The following is a 14,562-nucleotide window of genomic DNA, read 5'->3' on the forward strand; positions in this document are numbered from 1 at the left end:
TGGAACTTGTTTGCCTTTCAGCCAATCGTGCAACTTCTTATGGCTCTTCTGCAAGTACTTCCAAAACATAGTTGTCATCCTGTCTTTGTTTCTCTCAATAGTTGTTATTCTTGGAGGGTTGTTCTCCTTGCACATAGTACATTTATACTAGTTTGGGTCGAACTCTTCAAAATATTACATGGCCTCCGATTCTCGCCCACAAAGCTTTCTCCGCGAGTCATGCATGAGTCTTGTCCAGGGTTACAGTCTTGTGTCATTTCAACATTTGCATCCATCTGATTTGAATTGCTGCCCTTTTGAGCTTCGTCAACGTTCATAGAGGATAAGCCTTTCCAAGAAGTCTTCATTAAGAATTAAGAAGAACATTACTTTTCATGTATTTTATCACTTCTCATTATCATCATGCAATTGGTCACAGACACTTAGGTATGACACACAAAAGTAAAAGTAATTTTAGGTATGACACACAAAATTGACAGATCAAATATGTAGATGTTGCTGCATATGACCATTCGCTATAGTCCATTAATCAATAAATGAGTGTGTCATTCGGAACATGCCTTATAATCAGAACAACAAACACAAATAACAACACAAATAAATATGTATAACTCAAACAGTAAATTAGAATCAAACTATGTCCTCAATCAAGTACCTTCTTGTAGTTAGACGAAGAGGGATGCCTCGCCATAGGGTGTGAATGTAGACCAAGAGCTGCCGATAGGGGCTTGCCGGAGGCACGAATGCGAGAATGAGAGACAAAGAGAATGCATTTTTGGAGTTGGGGATGATGCTGGGGCTCGGGGCCCAGCAGGGGGAATTGCTGGAATTGCAAGCAGGGGTCTGACGCGGGAGGGAGAAGGGGAGAAGGGAGACGGAGGAGTTGAGGACGTTGGAGGGGACTGACGGGAGAGGGAGAAGGGGAGAAGGAGAGGGAGTTGGGTGAACGATGGAGGGGGAGAAGGGAGCTAGAAGGAACTGACGAGAGAGGTAGATCACCTGTAGAGAGCGAGAAGGGAGCCGCTAACAAAGAAACCTGCTGGAGAGAGAGAAGGGAGCTGTTGGAGCCGTCTGCTGTCTATCAGAGAGGGAGCCGCCAGAAAGGGGGGGGGAGGGCTGAGGGAGGGATCAGCTATTCACCTGGCAGGAAGTCGGGCTTTGTGAACATTGGAAACGCACACTTCTCCAATTTTTGCCTTGGGAAGATAACATGTTTGCGAACGGTTTGTCTGTTCCTGAACCGTTCGCGAACATGTTCATGTTTATTTTTTGATGTTCGTCTTCGTTCGTTTGCATATTCACGAATGACCAAATTTATTTCCCAACCCTAGAAATGGATGCCAAATTGACGTCCCAAATCCATGAAACATAACAAATGAAAAACAATCAATGTTTCAATTCATATAATTTTTTAATTTTCATAAAAAAATCAACGAGAGTTGGGAGGGTTTTGGATTAAAATAGACGAAAGGTTAAATGACCTAAGTCAAAATTCACTTCCTTCCCATTTTAACATCAAATTCTATGGAAATTCAATTAAAAGAAAAACTCCAACTCCATATCTAGGGGACAAATTCTAGGAAATTTAGTACATTCGTCTTGCATCCTATCCAGCGCTTGAGGACAGGACGGTTTTTCATCCTGAAACGAAAAATCCATCCCATCCTTTGACCGATAGATGAATTTCTGTCTCATCCAACATCTGAGGCATTGGACAGGATGGGTATTTGTTCCTACGATAAAAAAACCAACCCATTCGTGTATGTCCACTATAGTCACCCCATGACCATGCCGTAATGCGAAGAATTTTACAATTAAAATAAAATAAGGATGGTCCTTCATTTATAGGGTTGTTGGACAAATGACTAATGAAGTCTTCTCAAAGAATGGGATGGGACTGAATTGGTGTCAGTTGAGTTGCCATTCATGTGGTTCACTTTTCATCCCGACCATCAGCCATGCAAATTTTCCATTGTCACCATTCTATCATCAGTCATTCTCGGTTATCCATGAGGGAGGATGGACAGAAATGGTAACCCTACTCTCCCACTTACTACCAAGCTATTCTCGCTAACACTCCTTCCATTTTTTTTGTCACCAGTCATCCATCATCTCCAACGAATGACAGAATCTCTTTCTCTATCTCTATCTCTATGTCTATCTCTATCTCTATCAAGTACTCTGTCCTCCAGTCTAGACAATCCCGGGAGACAAATCCATTATCACTCCAACCACCCTACACACAAGTATATCTAGATCTAGAATGTCCACATCAGAAGCAAGATATTTGAATAGTGATTAAATGATTCAACCATTATTTAATAGTCAAACCTGAATTATCTGTGACTTTGCTCTAAGATATTTACTAATTACTCACGAAATTCAGCTCAACAACGAATCAAAGTGCAGCTAGAGAGCACATGGAATAATCACGTCAGGGGGATTCACGTCACAGATGAAAATATTCCATATCGCTTTAGACCAAGTAGACTATTGACGTCACAAGGTCCACACCCGAAAGGAAGACATTCTATGAGGCTTGAGACCATGTAGAATAATGACATCATGGGGATCCACATTAGAAAGGAGGATATTCCACTTGCTAGAGACCCATAATCTCTATTGAAAGAGTAAAATGACTACAAAAGTAATTTATTTCATAGTCGTTTTGTCATTATGTATGCAATATTAACTATAGTGTGAGGTCGTTTGATATCTGATATTCAGAAAAAAATTGATGCAGTTCAGATAATGGACATTTGACGAAATAATGGGATATTGGAACAGGTGTTGTAGGCCTTTGGACAGAGTGGATATACAATCCAATATCCGATATGGAAATCTGATATCTGAACACCGGTTTAAAAAACGAGCACCCATTGCCTCATATGGAAAAAATAGAATAAATACTTCTGAACAAATCATAATTGAAAAAAATTGTGCACTCCACCCTCCTTGACTTAAAAAATGTTTGGCAGACACATTAGGTGTCACTGTCTGTGCTATTGGTCCATTTTGGACTAGGCCAGACAAAGTATGAATAATTAATTAAAAGTCTTCAAGAAATACAATAAATGCTCAAACATAGTACATGCATAGATCACTATATATTAGCTACATATTTGTAAATTAAGTTAATTAAGAAATGTCAGATATCAAAAAAACTGATATACGACGCCAGTGTCCGATAACGTCATCTAACCTTTGAGACGAATACTGGTACCCTATCAGAACAAATAATGGTGCCGGCTTGTGTTACTGTAGTCAAGGATATCCAAGATTGTCATTTGGTATTCAGATGAGGGTAAAGACAGATAGTGGGTAGCCCACTTCCAAGTTCCAATGTCTGGTTCAGTATCCATCTCGATATCATCGTTCTTTTATCATGCTTGATATGGGGTAGAACAGACTTTACAAGTGAGCCGCCTCGTAGAATAATGACGTCAAGGGGCTCCACGTCTTAAAGGAAGAGATTCCACGCGGCTTGAGACCACGTGGAATAATGTCCTCATGGGGGTTCACATCCGAACGGAGGATATTCCACATGCAGAAGACCTTATGGTAGTGTTCGCCAGTCCCGATATCCGTCCGATATCCGGTATCAGACAACCGATATCCGATATCCGGGATAAAGTAGGACGGTTTAGGATATCGGATATCGGATATCGGGCAATATCCATCCCTCAGAGGTTGGACGGATATCCGTATCGGATATCGGAGGGGGAGGGACGAGGCGGATCTCGTATGCTGGATATCGGTTTTCGATATCCGGATATCGAAATCGATATCCAGCGATTTTTGTTCAGTTATCTGCAATCCCATACCGAAAAATTCAAACTTCCGTGAGACAATATAGACCTTCGACCGTTTTTTCAGTTAAATCACATCTCAGCCACTACGTGGCCCATTATTCTCTATGTTAAAAAATTTAAAACCCCATGATGAAGAGAATATAGCTAATAAAAATATCAATAACTGTAATGTTATTTGAGGAAAATGTATGGCGTTTAATAGTTAGTTAGTGGAATTAAGAAATAAATGGAATTTTCATTTTAAGAGAACAAAATTACGTTTTGTAGTTAGAGTATTAAGTACTAATGTTAATATGACCTAACAACTAATGCTAGTAGGTAATTAATATGTAGTCAATTAGGATTAAATACAGTTACTACTATAGTGGATTGAATTAACAGTATATTTAATCTGACATTGTAGTTAGTGGAATTAAGAAATTATTGGAATTTTCATTTTAAGAGAACAAAATTACGTTTTGTAGTTAGTGTATTAAGTACTAATGTTAGTATGACCTAACAACTAATGCTACTAGGTAATTAATATGTAGTCAAGTTGGACTAAATACAGTTACTAGTATAGTGAATTAAATTAACAGTATGTTTAATCTGACATTGTAGTTAGTGGAATTAAGAAATAAATGGAATTTTCATTTTAAGAGAACAAAATTACGTTTTGTAGTTAGAGTATTAAGTACTAATGTTACTATGACCTAACAACTAATGCTAGTAGGATGAATCCTCATGCAACTAATGTTACTATGACCTAACAACTAATGTTACTATGACCTAAAAACTTTCATTAAATCCTCATGCAACTTCAACGGAAATCGATGAGAAAGAAGGCTAAAAACCAGGGAATTGAACTGGGTAGAAGAGGAAGAAGGCTAAAACACAAATAGGGGAAGAAAGAGAGAGAGGAAAAAGAAGATTAAGAGGAAGATACGGGTTTTTACCGGCATCGGGACGGGCGAACACTACCTTATGGGATAATCACATCACGAGGATCCACATCATAAAGGAGTACATTCCATGTGGCATGAGACAACGTGGAATAATGACGTCACGGGAATCCATGTCAGCAACGAGGAGACGTATTCCACGTGGCATGAGACAACATGGAACAATGACGTCACATAAATCCACGTCGGCAATAAGGATACTTATTCCACGTGGCATGAGACAACATGGAATAATGACGTCATGTAAATCCATGTCAGCAACGAGGACACATATTCCATGTGGCATGAGACAACGTGGAATAATGACGTCATGGGAATCCACGTCAACAATAAGGATACTTATTCCACGTGGCATGAGACTACGTGGAATAATGATAAATCCACCTCAGCAACAAGGATACTTATTCCACATGGCATGAGACTACGTGGAATAATGACGTCACGGAAATCCACGTCAGATATGAGGATACTTATTCGACATGGCTTCATACCACGTGGAATAATGACGTCACGGTTGTCCACGTCGGATAGAAGGATATTTTGAATTTGAATTATAAAAGAGCTGGGAAGAATGGCGGTGGATGATTGGAAACGGCGACCGCTTCTTCGTCGGGGTGAAGCCTCTCTCGATTGATCGAGGGGGATCGTCTTCTTCCTCGATTTCTGCAGATCGATTCGATTCTGTTGAATCGGCGGAGGTTAATCCATGTCGGACGAGGCTGGAGCGGGCACGGGTCCCGTCGGGCATTCGGTGATCCCGATCGTGAACAAGTTGCAGGACATCTTCTCACAGCTCGGGAGTTCTTCGACGATCGATCTGCCGCAGGTTGCTGTTGTCGGAAGCCAGAGCAGTGGGAAATCCAGCGTTCTAGAAGCGCTTGTTGGCCGTGATTTTCTCCCCAGGGGCTCTGATATTTGTACGAGGAGGCCGCTGGTGCTGCAGCTCGTGCACAGCCCTAAGAAGGCGGAGGGGGCTGGGGAAGGGGACGAGTGGGGAGAGTTCTTGCATCTTCCGGGAAAGCGGATCTATGATTTCTCAGCTATCCGTCGAGAGATCCAGGTATGGAGTTCTTTTCCTTGTTTTTGATGCGTCTCCCTTTTTGGGATATGGGTGCTACGTGAAAAAGAAAAATTCATTGGTGAAGCTCAAAAGAAATTCATCGATGAAGGTCGTAAGGTTCACGAATTTTTTTGTTATGAGTGGACCACACTAAATAGGTCCCGATTCCACTCGCATTCAGCAACTAAGTGAAAACTTTGTGGTTATTTTTTGGAACTTTACTTTTTTTGGTTAATTTACCTTTTTTTGGTTAACTTGTATGAAAGATTTAAGATCTAATATAATTTCCCCTTTTCCCCGCTGTTTTTGCTGCATTTCATTTTTTGGCGTTATGGGTTCTATTTTGGTTTTTAAATAAAATATTTCATTGATGGAGTTCATTTGTTTCACGATTGTTTTGGTATCAGGCTACTGGACCAATATGATCCCGATAGCAACCTCAAATTCAGTCATTCTTTTAAAATTTTGATTATGATTTTTTTGTTAAATTTATTGGAAATTAACTTCTTTATATAATTTTTATTTGGTTACTTTTGTAGCTTCCCTTTTTTCCCTGATGTTTTTGCTGCATCTCATCGTTGGGGTTATGGATACAATTATTTTTTTTTGGTTATGGTGAAGCTAATTTGTTACGCGAGTTTTTGGTGTTAGTGCTACTTTGGTACGCGACATGTTGGATACTTCTCTGGGTTAAATATTTGTAATTTTCCCCTTCTTTGTGCGACATGGTTTGAATTAGAATTAATTTTCATTTTCTATAGAACACCTTAACTCAAGTCGAATAAGTATTCTATTGTTCTTAGTCTTAGTGACTAACATAGGTTTTAACAGAAAAACCCAAGTAATTTCTTGGTACAGGATGTAGTTACCGAGTCGATACAACTCTCTACGAAAATAGGAAATATTGACAGTCCTATTAGTAAAATAAGATATCTCTTTCTTCAAAAAAAAAAAAGAGACATCTCTAAATTTCCTTTTGTAGGTGTCTTTAAGTGCCCGGAACAAAGGGATTATTGATCTCACTGATGTTTTTTCCGTAGCATGATGTTTATAAACATATTTTTTCGTTTAAATTTCAGGCTGAAACAGATAGAGAAGCTGGTGGAAACAAAGGAGTTTCTGATAAACAAATACGTCTGAAGGTGTTTTCTCCTAATGTTCTCAATATTACGTTGGTGGATTTGCCCGGAATAACAAAGGTCCCAGTTGGCGATCAACCTACTGATATTGAGGCACGCATCAGAACAATGATTTTGTCGTATATCAAGCACGAAACATGTATCATTTTAGCAGTTAGTCCGGCAAATGCAGATTTAGCGAATTCAGATGCTTTGCAGATGGCAAGAATAGCCGATCCAGATGGTAATCTTGAACATGTTTTTTTTTGCTTTTCTTTTCTTACGGGAGAAAATCTTTAATCCAATCCTTGGTTGATCTTCTGATGTTTTTATAGGTTCTAGAACGATTGGTGTTATCACAAAGGTTAGATATGCTCATTATTCAGCTTTCATTTTTTGCAGTTTATCTTTTCTGCAAAGCTCTGTTCATAACTTTTTATATGGATCTTTTTCAGTTGGATATTATGGATAGGGGGACTGATGCCCGTAATTTTCTTCTGGGAAACGTTATCCCTCTTAGACTCGGTTATGTTGGTGTAGTGAACCGAAGTCAAGAGGTACATTTTCCGTCATCGTCATTCTCTATGCCGAATTAAATTACGTAATGATGCTATTATAGCTTTATAGTGTCTGAGATTGGTCTTTGTTTCCTTTGTCATTAACATTCATTTTTCTGCTATTGCTGGTTAAGTTTCACATATTTGACCATCAGTTTTCAATGAACTGATGGCTTTCATGACGATTGAAATAGATATCTGCTGATAGTATGTTCTGATCTATGTATTACTGATTGACCGATCCCTGTCTCATTGTTTTCCCCATTTTTCTTCTTTGGTAGGATATAACATTCAACAGGAGCATCAAGGATGCACTGGCCTATGAAGAAAACTTCTTTCGTAATCGTCCGGTACAGAAAGATCTTTAGATTCTTTGCCCACATTAATCATTCCTATCGTGCTTCTAATCTAGTATTTATTCAAAATTAAAGGTTTATCATGGACTTGCTGATCGCTGTGGAGTTCCCCAGCTGGCAAAGAAATTAAATCAGGTTTTCATTTAACTTTTACGGTCAGCTGATCATTACTTATGCAGCTGATTTTTACTTAGATCGCTGAGTCTGGGCTGCATTTAATAACCTGAGCTTTCTTGCAGATTCTTGTGCAACACATCAGGACCGTTCTGCCTGGTTTAAAAGCAAGAATAAGTGCTCAGTTAGTGGCTGTGGCAAAAGAGCATGCCACCTATGGTGAAATATCTGAGTCCAAGGTATGAAAAATAATATTGTAGTTAATTTTTTTTATTATCCAGTTTTATAATGATAAGATCAGAAACATTGATTGGACCAACATAGAAAAGGTTCCATAATGTATAGATGCTCGAGTGTCTCCAAATTTAAAGCCAGTTGTCTGGAGAGAGAGAGAGGTAGATAGTTTGAGAGACTGGCAGATGGGTGCAGACAGAATGAGGGGAAACGGCCAAATTTCTTTCTGATTTCATCACTGGATATCGTGTCTTCTTTTCAGGCTGGGCAAGGTGCGCTGCTCCTCAATATTCTTGCCAAATATTGCGATGGTACATATCTTCCAGCTCCCCCTTCTCTTACTTTATTGCAATTTTACAGAAGGCAATAAATTTGTTGTGTTTTAGTCAGTCGTTCTTGTGGCAGCTTAAATTCTCATACTTAAATCGTTTGCGTGTTTTTCATCTAATCCTGTCTCCGTTATGATACGAACTATTTTTCACTGTTTACTCCTGATTGATAGACACTGTTTAATTTCAATGAAACCCATTCGTTCAATGAAACACTGGCTTAAAACTGCATTTATGCAGCTTTTTCTTCTCTCGTGGAGGGAAAGAATGAGGAGATGTCCACCACTGAGCTATCTGGCGGAGCAAGGATTCATTACATTTTCCAATCTATTTTCGTGAAGAGCTTGGAGGTAAAAATGTTTAACCATATCCCCGGTACTTTATTTTGTAACTATTTGCGCATAATGTTGGGGGATTGTTATCAAATTTTTTTGAAGGAGGTGGATCCTTGCGATGACTTGACTGATGATGACATTCGTACTGCAATTCAAAATGCTACTGGCCCAAAGAGTGCCTTATTTGTGCCTGAGGTGGGTTCAAATCATGTCTTACGTGCCTTTAATCTTATGGAGCACGATTATTTACTGTGAATTGTTGGACGCTCCATTAGGTTCCGTTTGAAATTCTTGTTCGTAGGCAAATATCTCGACTGCTAGACCCAAGCCTTCAGTGTGCGAGATTCATATATGATGAACTAATCAAGGTGAACCCGCAATAACTGCTCTCAATAACTATCTCAATATGTTCTCTTAACTGCGTTTGGTTGAGTTTGGCCTTCCAATTAATTTCAGATGAGCCATCGGTGTCTGGCCAATGAGCTGCAGAGATTTCCCATCCTTAGAAAGTGCATGGACGAAGTCATTGGTAACTTCCTGCGCGATGGTCTGGAGCCAGCGGAGACTATGATTGGTCATATCATTGAAATGGAGGTTGTTACAATCCCCAATCCCTATCAGGGGTATTTCCGTCATTATTTCTTTCGTGTGATTCCCTTTAATTACAAGCCCTTCCCTTAAAATAGTAGCAAAATTTTACTGGCGCAGGTTCAAGTCTAACGTGGTTGGTTCCTTGTATCTTTCCTCTCTATATCCTCAATGTTGTTTAATCATGATAGTAATGTTTATATAATGCGTATTAATTTTCAATTGAGTTTTCAGCATTTTTTCGTAAAATTTATCCTGCAGATGGATTATATAAACACTTCCCATCCAAGTTTCATTGGGGGCAGCAAGGCCGTAGAACTGGCATCTCAACAGGTGAGAACATCGAGACAACCGGCGTCACTATCCAGAGTAAAGGTAATAATATATTTTCTCCTCTACGTTCTGTAAAAAACAAAACTGTAAATTTGTGTGTTGAAACATGGGAGTGGTCGTTTTAAATTTTCTCCAGGAGGGGGTGGACCCCGACAAGGGCCAAGCATCGGATAAGACTGTGAAGGCTCGTGCCATCCTGGCCAGATCATCTGCTAATGGAATCGTTAATGATCAGGTATCCTATCAGATCTAAGTTTTCATCTCTTTGAGTTAGCCAGTCATCTTGATTCATCCTAACCGTTGGATAGGGGGTTCGACCTGCCGCAGATGCTGAAAGGCCTGCCTCAGGAGGTAAGTAACCGTTACAATACTTCCATTCCTAAAAAGAGTAGTGCTTAAAATCCACACGCACATTAATAAATCTTAAAATGGTATTATCCCGTGATTAATTTTTTGTCTTCGTATGATTATCATAATCAGGAACCACTTCCGGGACTAGCTGGGGCATCTCCTCTATTTTTGGTGGTGAAAGTCGCTCACACGTGAGGGAAACCTTTGTCAGTAAGCCCCACAGTGAGTCAATACAGAATGTGGAGCACTCTTTGTCTGTAATTCAGTTAAAAGAGGTAAGAGAATGACGAATTTCTTCAATATGATGGTGGACGCCTTTGATTTTAAAATCCTGGTGGCAGCCTCCGATTTTGTTGAAGCCGTCAGAGAGTCAAAGCGAGCAGGAAGCTACGGAAATCATGGTTACAAAGCTGCTGTTGAGGTCATATTATGACATCGTCAGGAAGAATATCGAGGATTCCGTGCCTAAAGCAATCATGCACTTTCTGGTGGGTCCTTACTTTCTGTTTCTTAAGGGCTTAGAAGAGGAATGCGTAGCCTTAGTTTTATCTATGATTCTTTTCAAACATGTTTTGGTATTTTCTTACAGCTGGTGTTTACTGTTAGTTCTAGTTCCTCATCTTCATCGTCATTCCCAAATTTTGTTGTCTCTTTATTGTATGAGATGAATGGTGAGACGATGATGATATAATGAGTAGAGATGGTTTGTATGGATGACGATGACCATCCTCATCATGTCAAACGAAACCAAACCCATGTTATATTGATTTCCGTTGGGCTGTTATCATGATGAGATTGTGGCGTGGCAAAGATAAGAAGATGATGACACAATGGCAACGTGATGATTAATTTTTGTGTACTCTGATGATGAGATTACTTGTCCTTGTCTATTGTCATCGTTCTGAACAAATTCGAACCCTAGTCTTACAGCGGTTTGAATAAATCTCTCTCTCTCTCTCTCTCTCTCTCCCTCTCTCTACTCAAACTATTACTCTGAAGTGATTGCGTGATTATGATGGTATGATTACTTTGAATGATGATTCAGCATCATCCTGAACCAAATTTAATTCTACATAAGCTTAAATATATCTATGTCTGATGACGATGACAATTGCGTGGGGATGATGGGACAATAACAGGAGAACGATGAGATGACTTTTATGTATGACGATGGCAACAATTTGTGACTCCGAATTTGGAAAACTTGAACTCACCCTGTTCACATACTATCTCCTCACTCTTGGATTTGCAGACATTCTAATGTTGTGGATGGTACTTCAGACATTGCTCTCTCATACACTCGCTCATCGTCTTCTTTCCAGGTCAACCATACAAAGCGCGAGTTGCACAATGTTTTCATCAGGAAGCTCTACAGGTACTCTACGAACAGATCTCTCGCACTTGATTACTCCTCTAATTCAAATGACCCTTTTAATGAATTATGAAATTTCCCAAATATCCAATGAAAAAACCATCCTCGTTCAAATCATTGTCGGTAAATTATTAGCTTAATGCCTGTCTTCTTACTCTCAACAAACTCGTGATACTCATTTTTTTGCTTTGGAATGCAACCCTTATCCGGTTTTTAACTTAAAATCATCACATTACAAACCTACTTCAGTCAAAATAAAGTCTGGAGGGAATTTCATCTGTTTTGTGGCCGACTTAAGTTTTTGATTTTCTTTATGAACAGGGAGAACCTGTTTGAGGAGATGCTGAGGGAGCCCGACGACATTTCTGCCAAGAGGAAGCGGACGCGTGAAACCCTTCGTGTCTTGCAACAGGCATTCCGGGTGAGAATATATTTTATTGGGATTCTTGCTTTGTCCTTGTTTCCTTCTTTTCATTATAAAATATGTTGGGTAGTCGAAAGATCTGAATTTTGATTTATCTGGTTTGCTTTGTCCTTGATCTCTCTTCTGAGAAACTGTCTGTCTTTCCCTTTATCTCTTAGTTTCTTGGATTTATCTGGTGAACTCAGCCTATTAACTCTATCCCAGTTTTTCTCCCCATTAAAAACTCAACAAAACCCCGATTCTGCCAAACTTTCCTCTCTCTCTCTCTCACACACTCTCCCATTATATTGATTCCACTTATTTAATAAAAGACGGTTGACTCTGCCATTTGCGTGTGTAAATCTTGATCGCTCATGTGAAATCTATCTCTCTCTAGCTCCTATTATTCTCCCCACTTCTCTCCCCATTCAGATTGGTAGTTCCCAAAAAACACCAAATAAAACTCCAATGTGCACTCAACCTTGCTTTATCTCTCGCCGTTAATTTTAATCACTCTGTGGAATTTAAAGAGATTTGGTTGTAATTTAAATATGATGTTTTTAAAACATTCCCTCCCAAGCTGAATTTCGCGGCCTGTATTTTCTGATGTTCTCCAGACGCTTGACGAGCTGCCTTTAGAAGCGGAGACGATCGCAAAGGGCTATACCCTGAGCTCGGACCCGACCGGACTCCCAAAGATCAACCGAATCCCGTCCTCTTACTACCCGTCTACCGACTTCAGGGCTCCCTCCTACATGGGTTCCCCCAAGAACCCTAGGTCATCCAGCAGAAAATCTTCCCACTCCGACGAGCACCCGTCGTCCGATCCTGCTGTCAACGGGTTCATCCATCAAACGTCCAGCCTCGGCACGTATCCTGCTGTTGATCTCTAAGCAACCTAAGGTGCTTTTTTCTGCCCTTGAATTATTTTTTTTAAAAAATAATTTTTCTGTGTTCCTTGTCAATATTCAACTGTCCCGGATTTTTTTCCACACTTTCGTCAAAGAGGGTCTTTCCAATGAAATTCCCGGGAGTAGCATCTCACATTGTTCCAGTTGCGGCACGCTGAACTTTGGAGTTCTCTACTTTCGATGCCCGGCGATTTTGTTCTAAAAGTTTTAACTTATTGATGGCTAGCGCGAATTGTGTTTTATTTATTTTTCTCAATTATTATCTGTTATGCTGGATTTTCCAGATATTCAGGTCAATGAGGGAGTAATTGTTTTGTGAGACAGTAGTGGAAGGGAGAAATTTGGCTTCAAGTATAAGTTTCAAAATTTTTGGGGTATTCTGGTAATATATAGTTAACCCTCTTTTTTTTAAACTAAGATCTTGCTTTTATACTTGGAAAGCAGTCCCTGAGTTTGGTTTGAGGCCAAATTGTAGAGCTTCTCCTACTCTCTCTCTCTCTATAAAAGTATATTTATCTCAACTTTAGTTTCAATACTGTGTTAGAACCTTCTCTCTCTGTCGTTCTATCCTGTATCTATTCATGTCTCTTTTTTCCAATTATCCCTCTCTACTTCTTTCTATCTCTCTCTCTTTCCTCTCTGTGTCGTCCACTCCTCTGTGTCTCTTCATGTGTCTCTTCCCCATTATCTCTCTATCCTCTCTCCCTATCTTCTCTCTCCTCTGTCTCTCTTCATGTCTCTCTCTTGCTATTATATCTTTCTCTCTATCTTGCTATCTTCTCTCTTCTATCTCTCTTCCTAACTTTCTCCCCGTTCTCTCTCGATCCTGTTTCTCTCTTCTCTATCTCTCTTCATTTCTCTCTTGCCATTGTATCTTTCTCCCTATCTCTCTCTCTCCTCTATCTCTCTTCATTTCTCTCTTGCTGTTGTATCTTTCTCTCTATCTCTCTCTCCTCTATCTCTCTTCATTTCTATCTTGGCATTATATATTTTCTCTTTCTCTATCCATCCTCTATCTCTATCTCTCCTCTCTTCATGGCTCTCTCCTCATTATCTCTCTCTCTTCATTTCTCTCTTTTCATTATCTCTTACACTCTGTCACTATATATATATATATATATCTCTCTTCTCTCTCATTTTTCTTCATGTCTCTTTTGCAGTTATATTTTCTATCTCTCTGTCCTCTCTCTATCTCTCTTCATGTTTCTCTTCCCATTATTGATCTCTCCTTTCTCTTCTATCTCTCTCTTACCATTATTTCTTTCCCTCTCCTCTATCTCTCTTCATGTCTCTCTTGCCATTATCTCTTTCTTTCTCTGTCCTTTCTCACTCTCTCTCTGTCTCCTCTCTCTCTCTCTCTCGCTCGCTCTTCCTCTATCTATCTTCATCTTTGTCTCTTCTCTATCATCTCTCGCGCAATTTCTTTTTGAAAGAGAGTAATGGGATCCTATACATTTGAGCTCTCTTTGGGGCACTTTGAATCTCAGTTAATTTGCTTCTGTGGAGACTATTCTATTGAATTTCATCAAGAAAAGTACTGTAAGATATTAAATTATATTTTGTACATGTTCCAAATCTACCTCAATTAATTTTTAACTATCTTAGGTAGATAAATCTCTCTCTAGAAAATAACTTTTACTGAAGGATTATTTGATTCACTATCATTGTGGGCAAGTAAGTTCATGTAAGATATTTATAAAGTTTGATAATGTAAGTCCCCAAAGTAGGTGGCATTCTCTGCACACATG

The 14,562-nt window shown here is 39.4% G+C and overlaps 1 protein-coding gene across 3 annotated transcripts; it reads left to right on the forward strand.

The window, feature by feature from the left end:
* Window positions 1–5,331: 5,331 nt before the first annotated feature.
* LOC144704255 (dynamin-related protein 3A-like) lies at window positions 5,332–13,111 on the forward strand. 3 transcript variants are annotated; one of them, XM_078576608.1, is made up of 20 exons: window positions 5,332–5,813; window positions 6,893–7,175; window positions 7,267–7,295; window positions 7,387–7,488; window positions 7,770–7,838; window positions 7,920–7,979; window positions 8,084–8,197; window positions 8,455–8,503; window positions 8,762–9,051; window positions 9,132–9,224; window positions 9,313–9,450; window positions 9,706–9,819; window positions 9,914–10,012; window positions 10,086–10,128; window positions 10,258–10,403; window positions 10,470–10,616; window positions 11,451–11,503; window positions 11,822–11,921; window positions 12,521–12,806; window positions 12,910–13,111. In XM_078576608.1, exons 1-19 carry the CDS (start codon window positions 5,460–5,462, stop codon window positions 12,794–12,796), a joined length of 2,559 nt encoding a protein of 852 aa, XP_078432734.1. In that variant the 5' UTR covers window positions 5,332–5,459; the 3' UTR covers window positions 12,797–12,806; window positions 12,910–13,111. The 3 variants fall into 3 exon arrangements, with proteins under 3 accessions (XP_078432734.1, XP_078432735.1, XP_078432733.1); XM_078576609.1 differs by having other exon boundaries at window positions 8,762–8,871; window positions 8,959–9,051; window positions 12,521–13,111; XM_078576607.1 differs by having other exon boundaries at window positions 12,521–13,111.
* Window positions 13,112–14,562: the final 1,451 nt, after the last annotated feature.

This window comes from Wolffia australiana, chromosome 6 (assembly GCF_029677425.1).
Source record: "Wolffia australiana isolate 7733 chromosome 6, ASM2967742v1".
Classification (NCBI taxonomy): Eukaryota; Viridiplantae; Streptophyta; class Magnoliopsida; order Alismatales; family Araceae; genus Wolffia; species Wolffia australiana.

Excerpts from the sequence above, each read along its gene's own strand:
- LOC144704255 (XM_078576607.1), top strand. The coding sequence starts at position 5,460 with ATGTCGGACGAGGCTGGAGCGGGCACGGGTCCCGTCGGGCATTCGGTG. Across the intron at positions 7,176-7,266 it reads AAGAATAGCCGATCCAGATG|GTTCTAGAACGATTGGTGTT; the intron begins GTAATCTTGAAC and ends ATGTTTTTATAG. Across the intron at positions 7,489-7,769 it reads TAGTGAACCGAAGTCAAGAG|GATATAACATTCAACAGGAG; the intron begins GTACATTTTCCG and ends CTTCTTTGGTAG.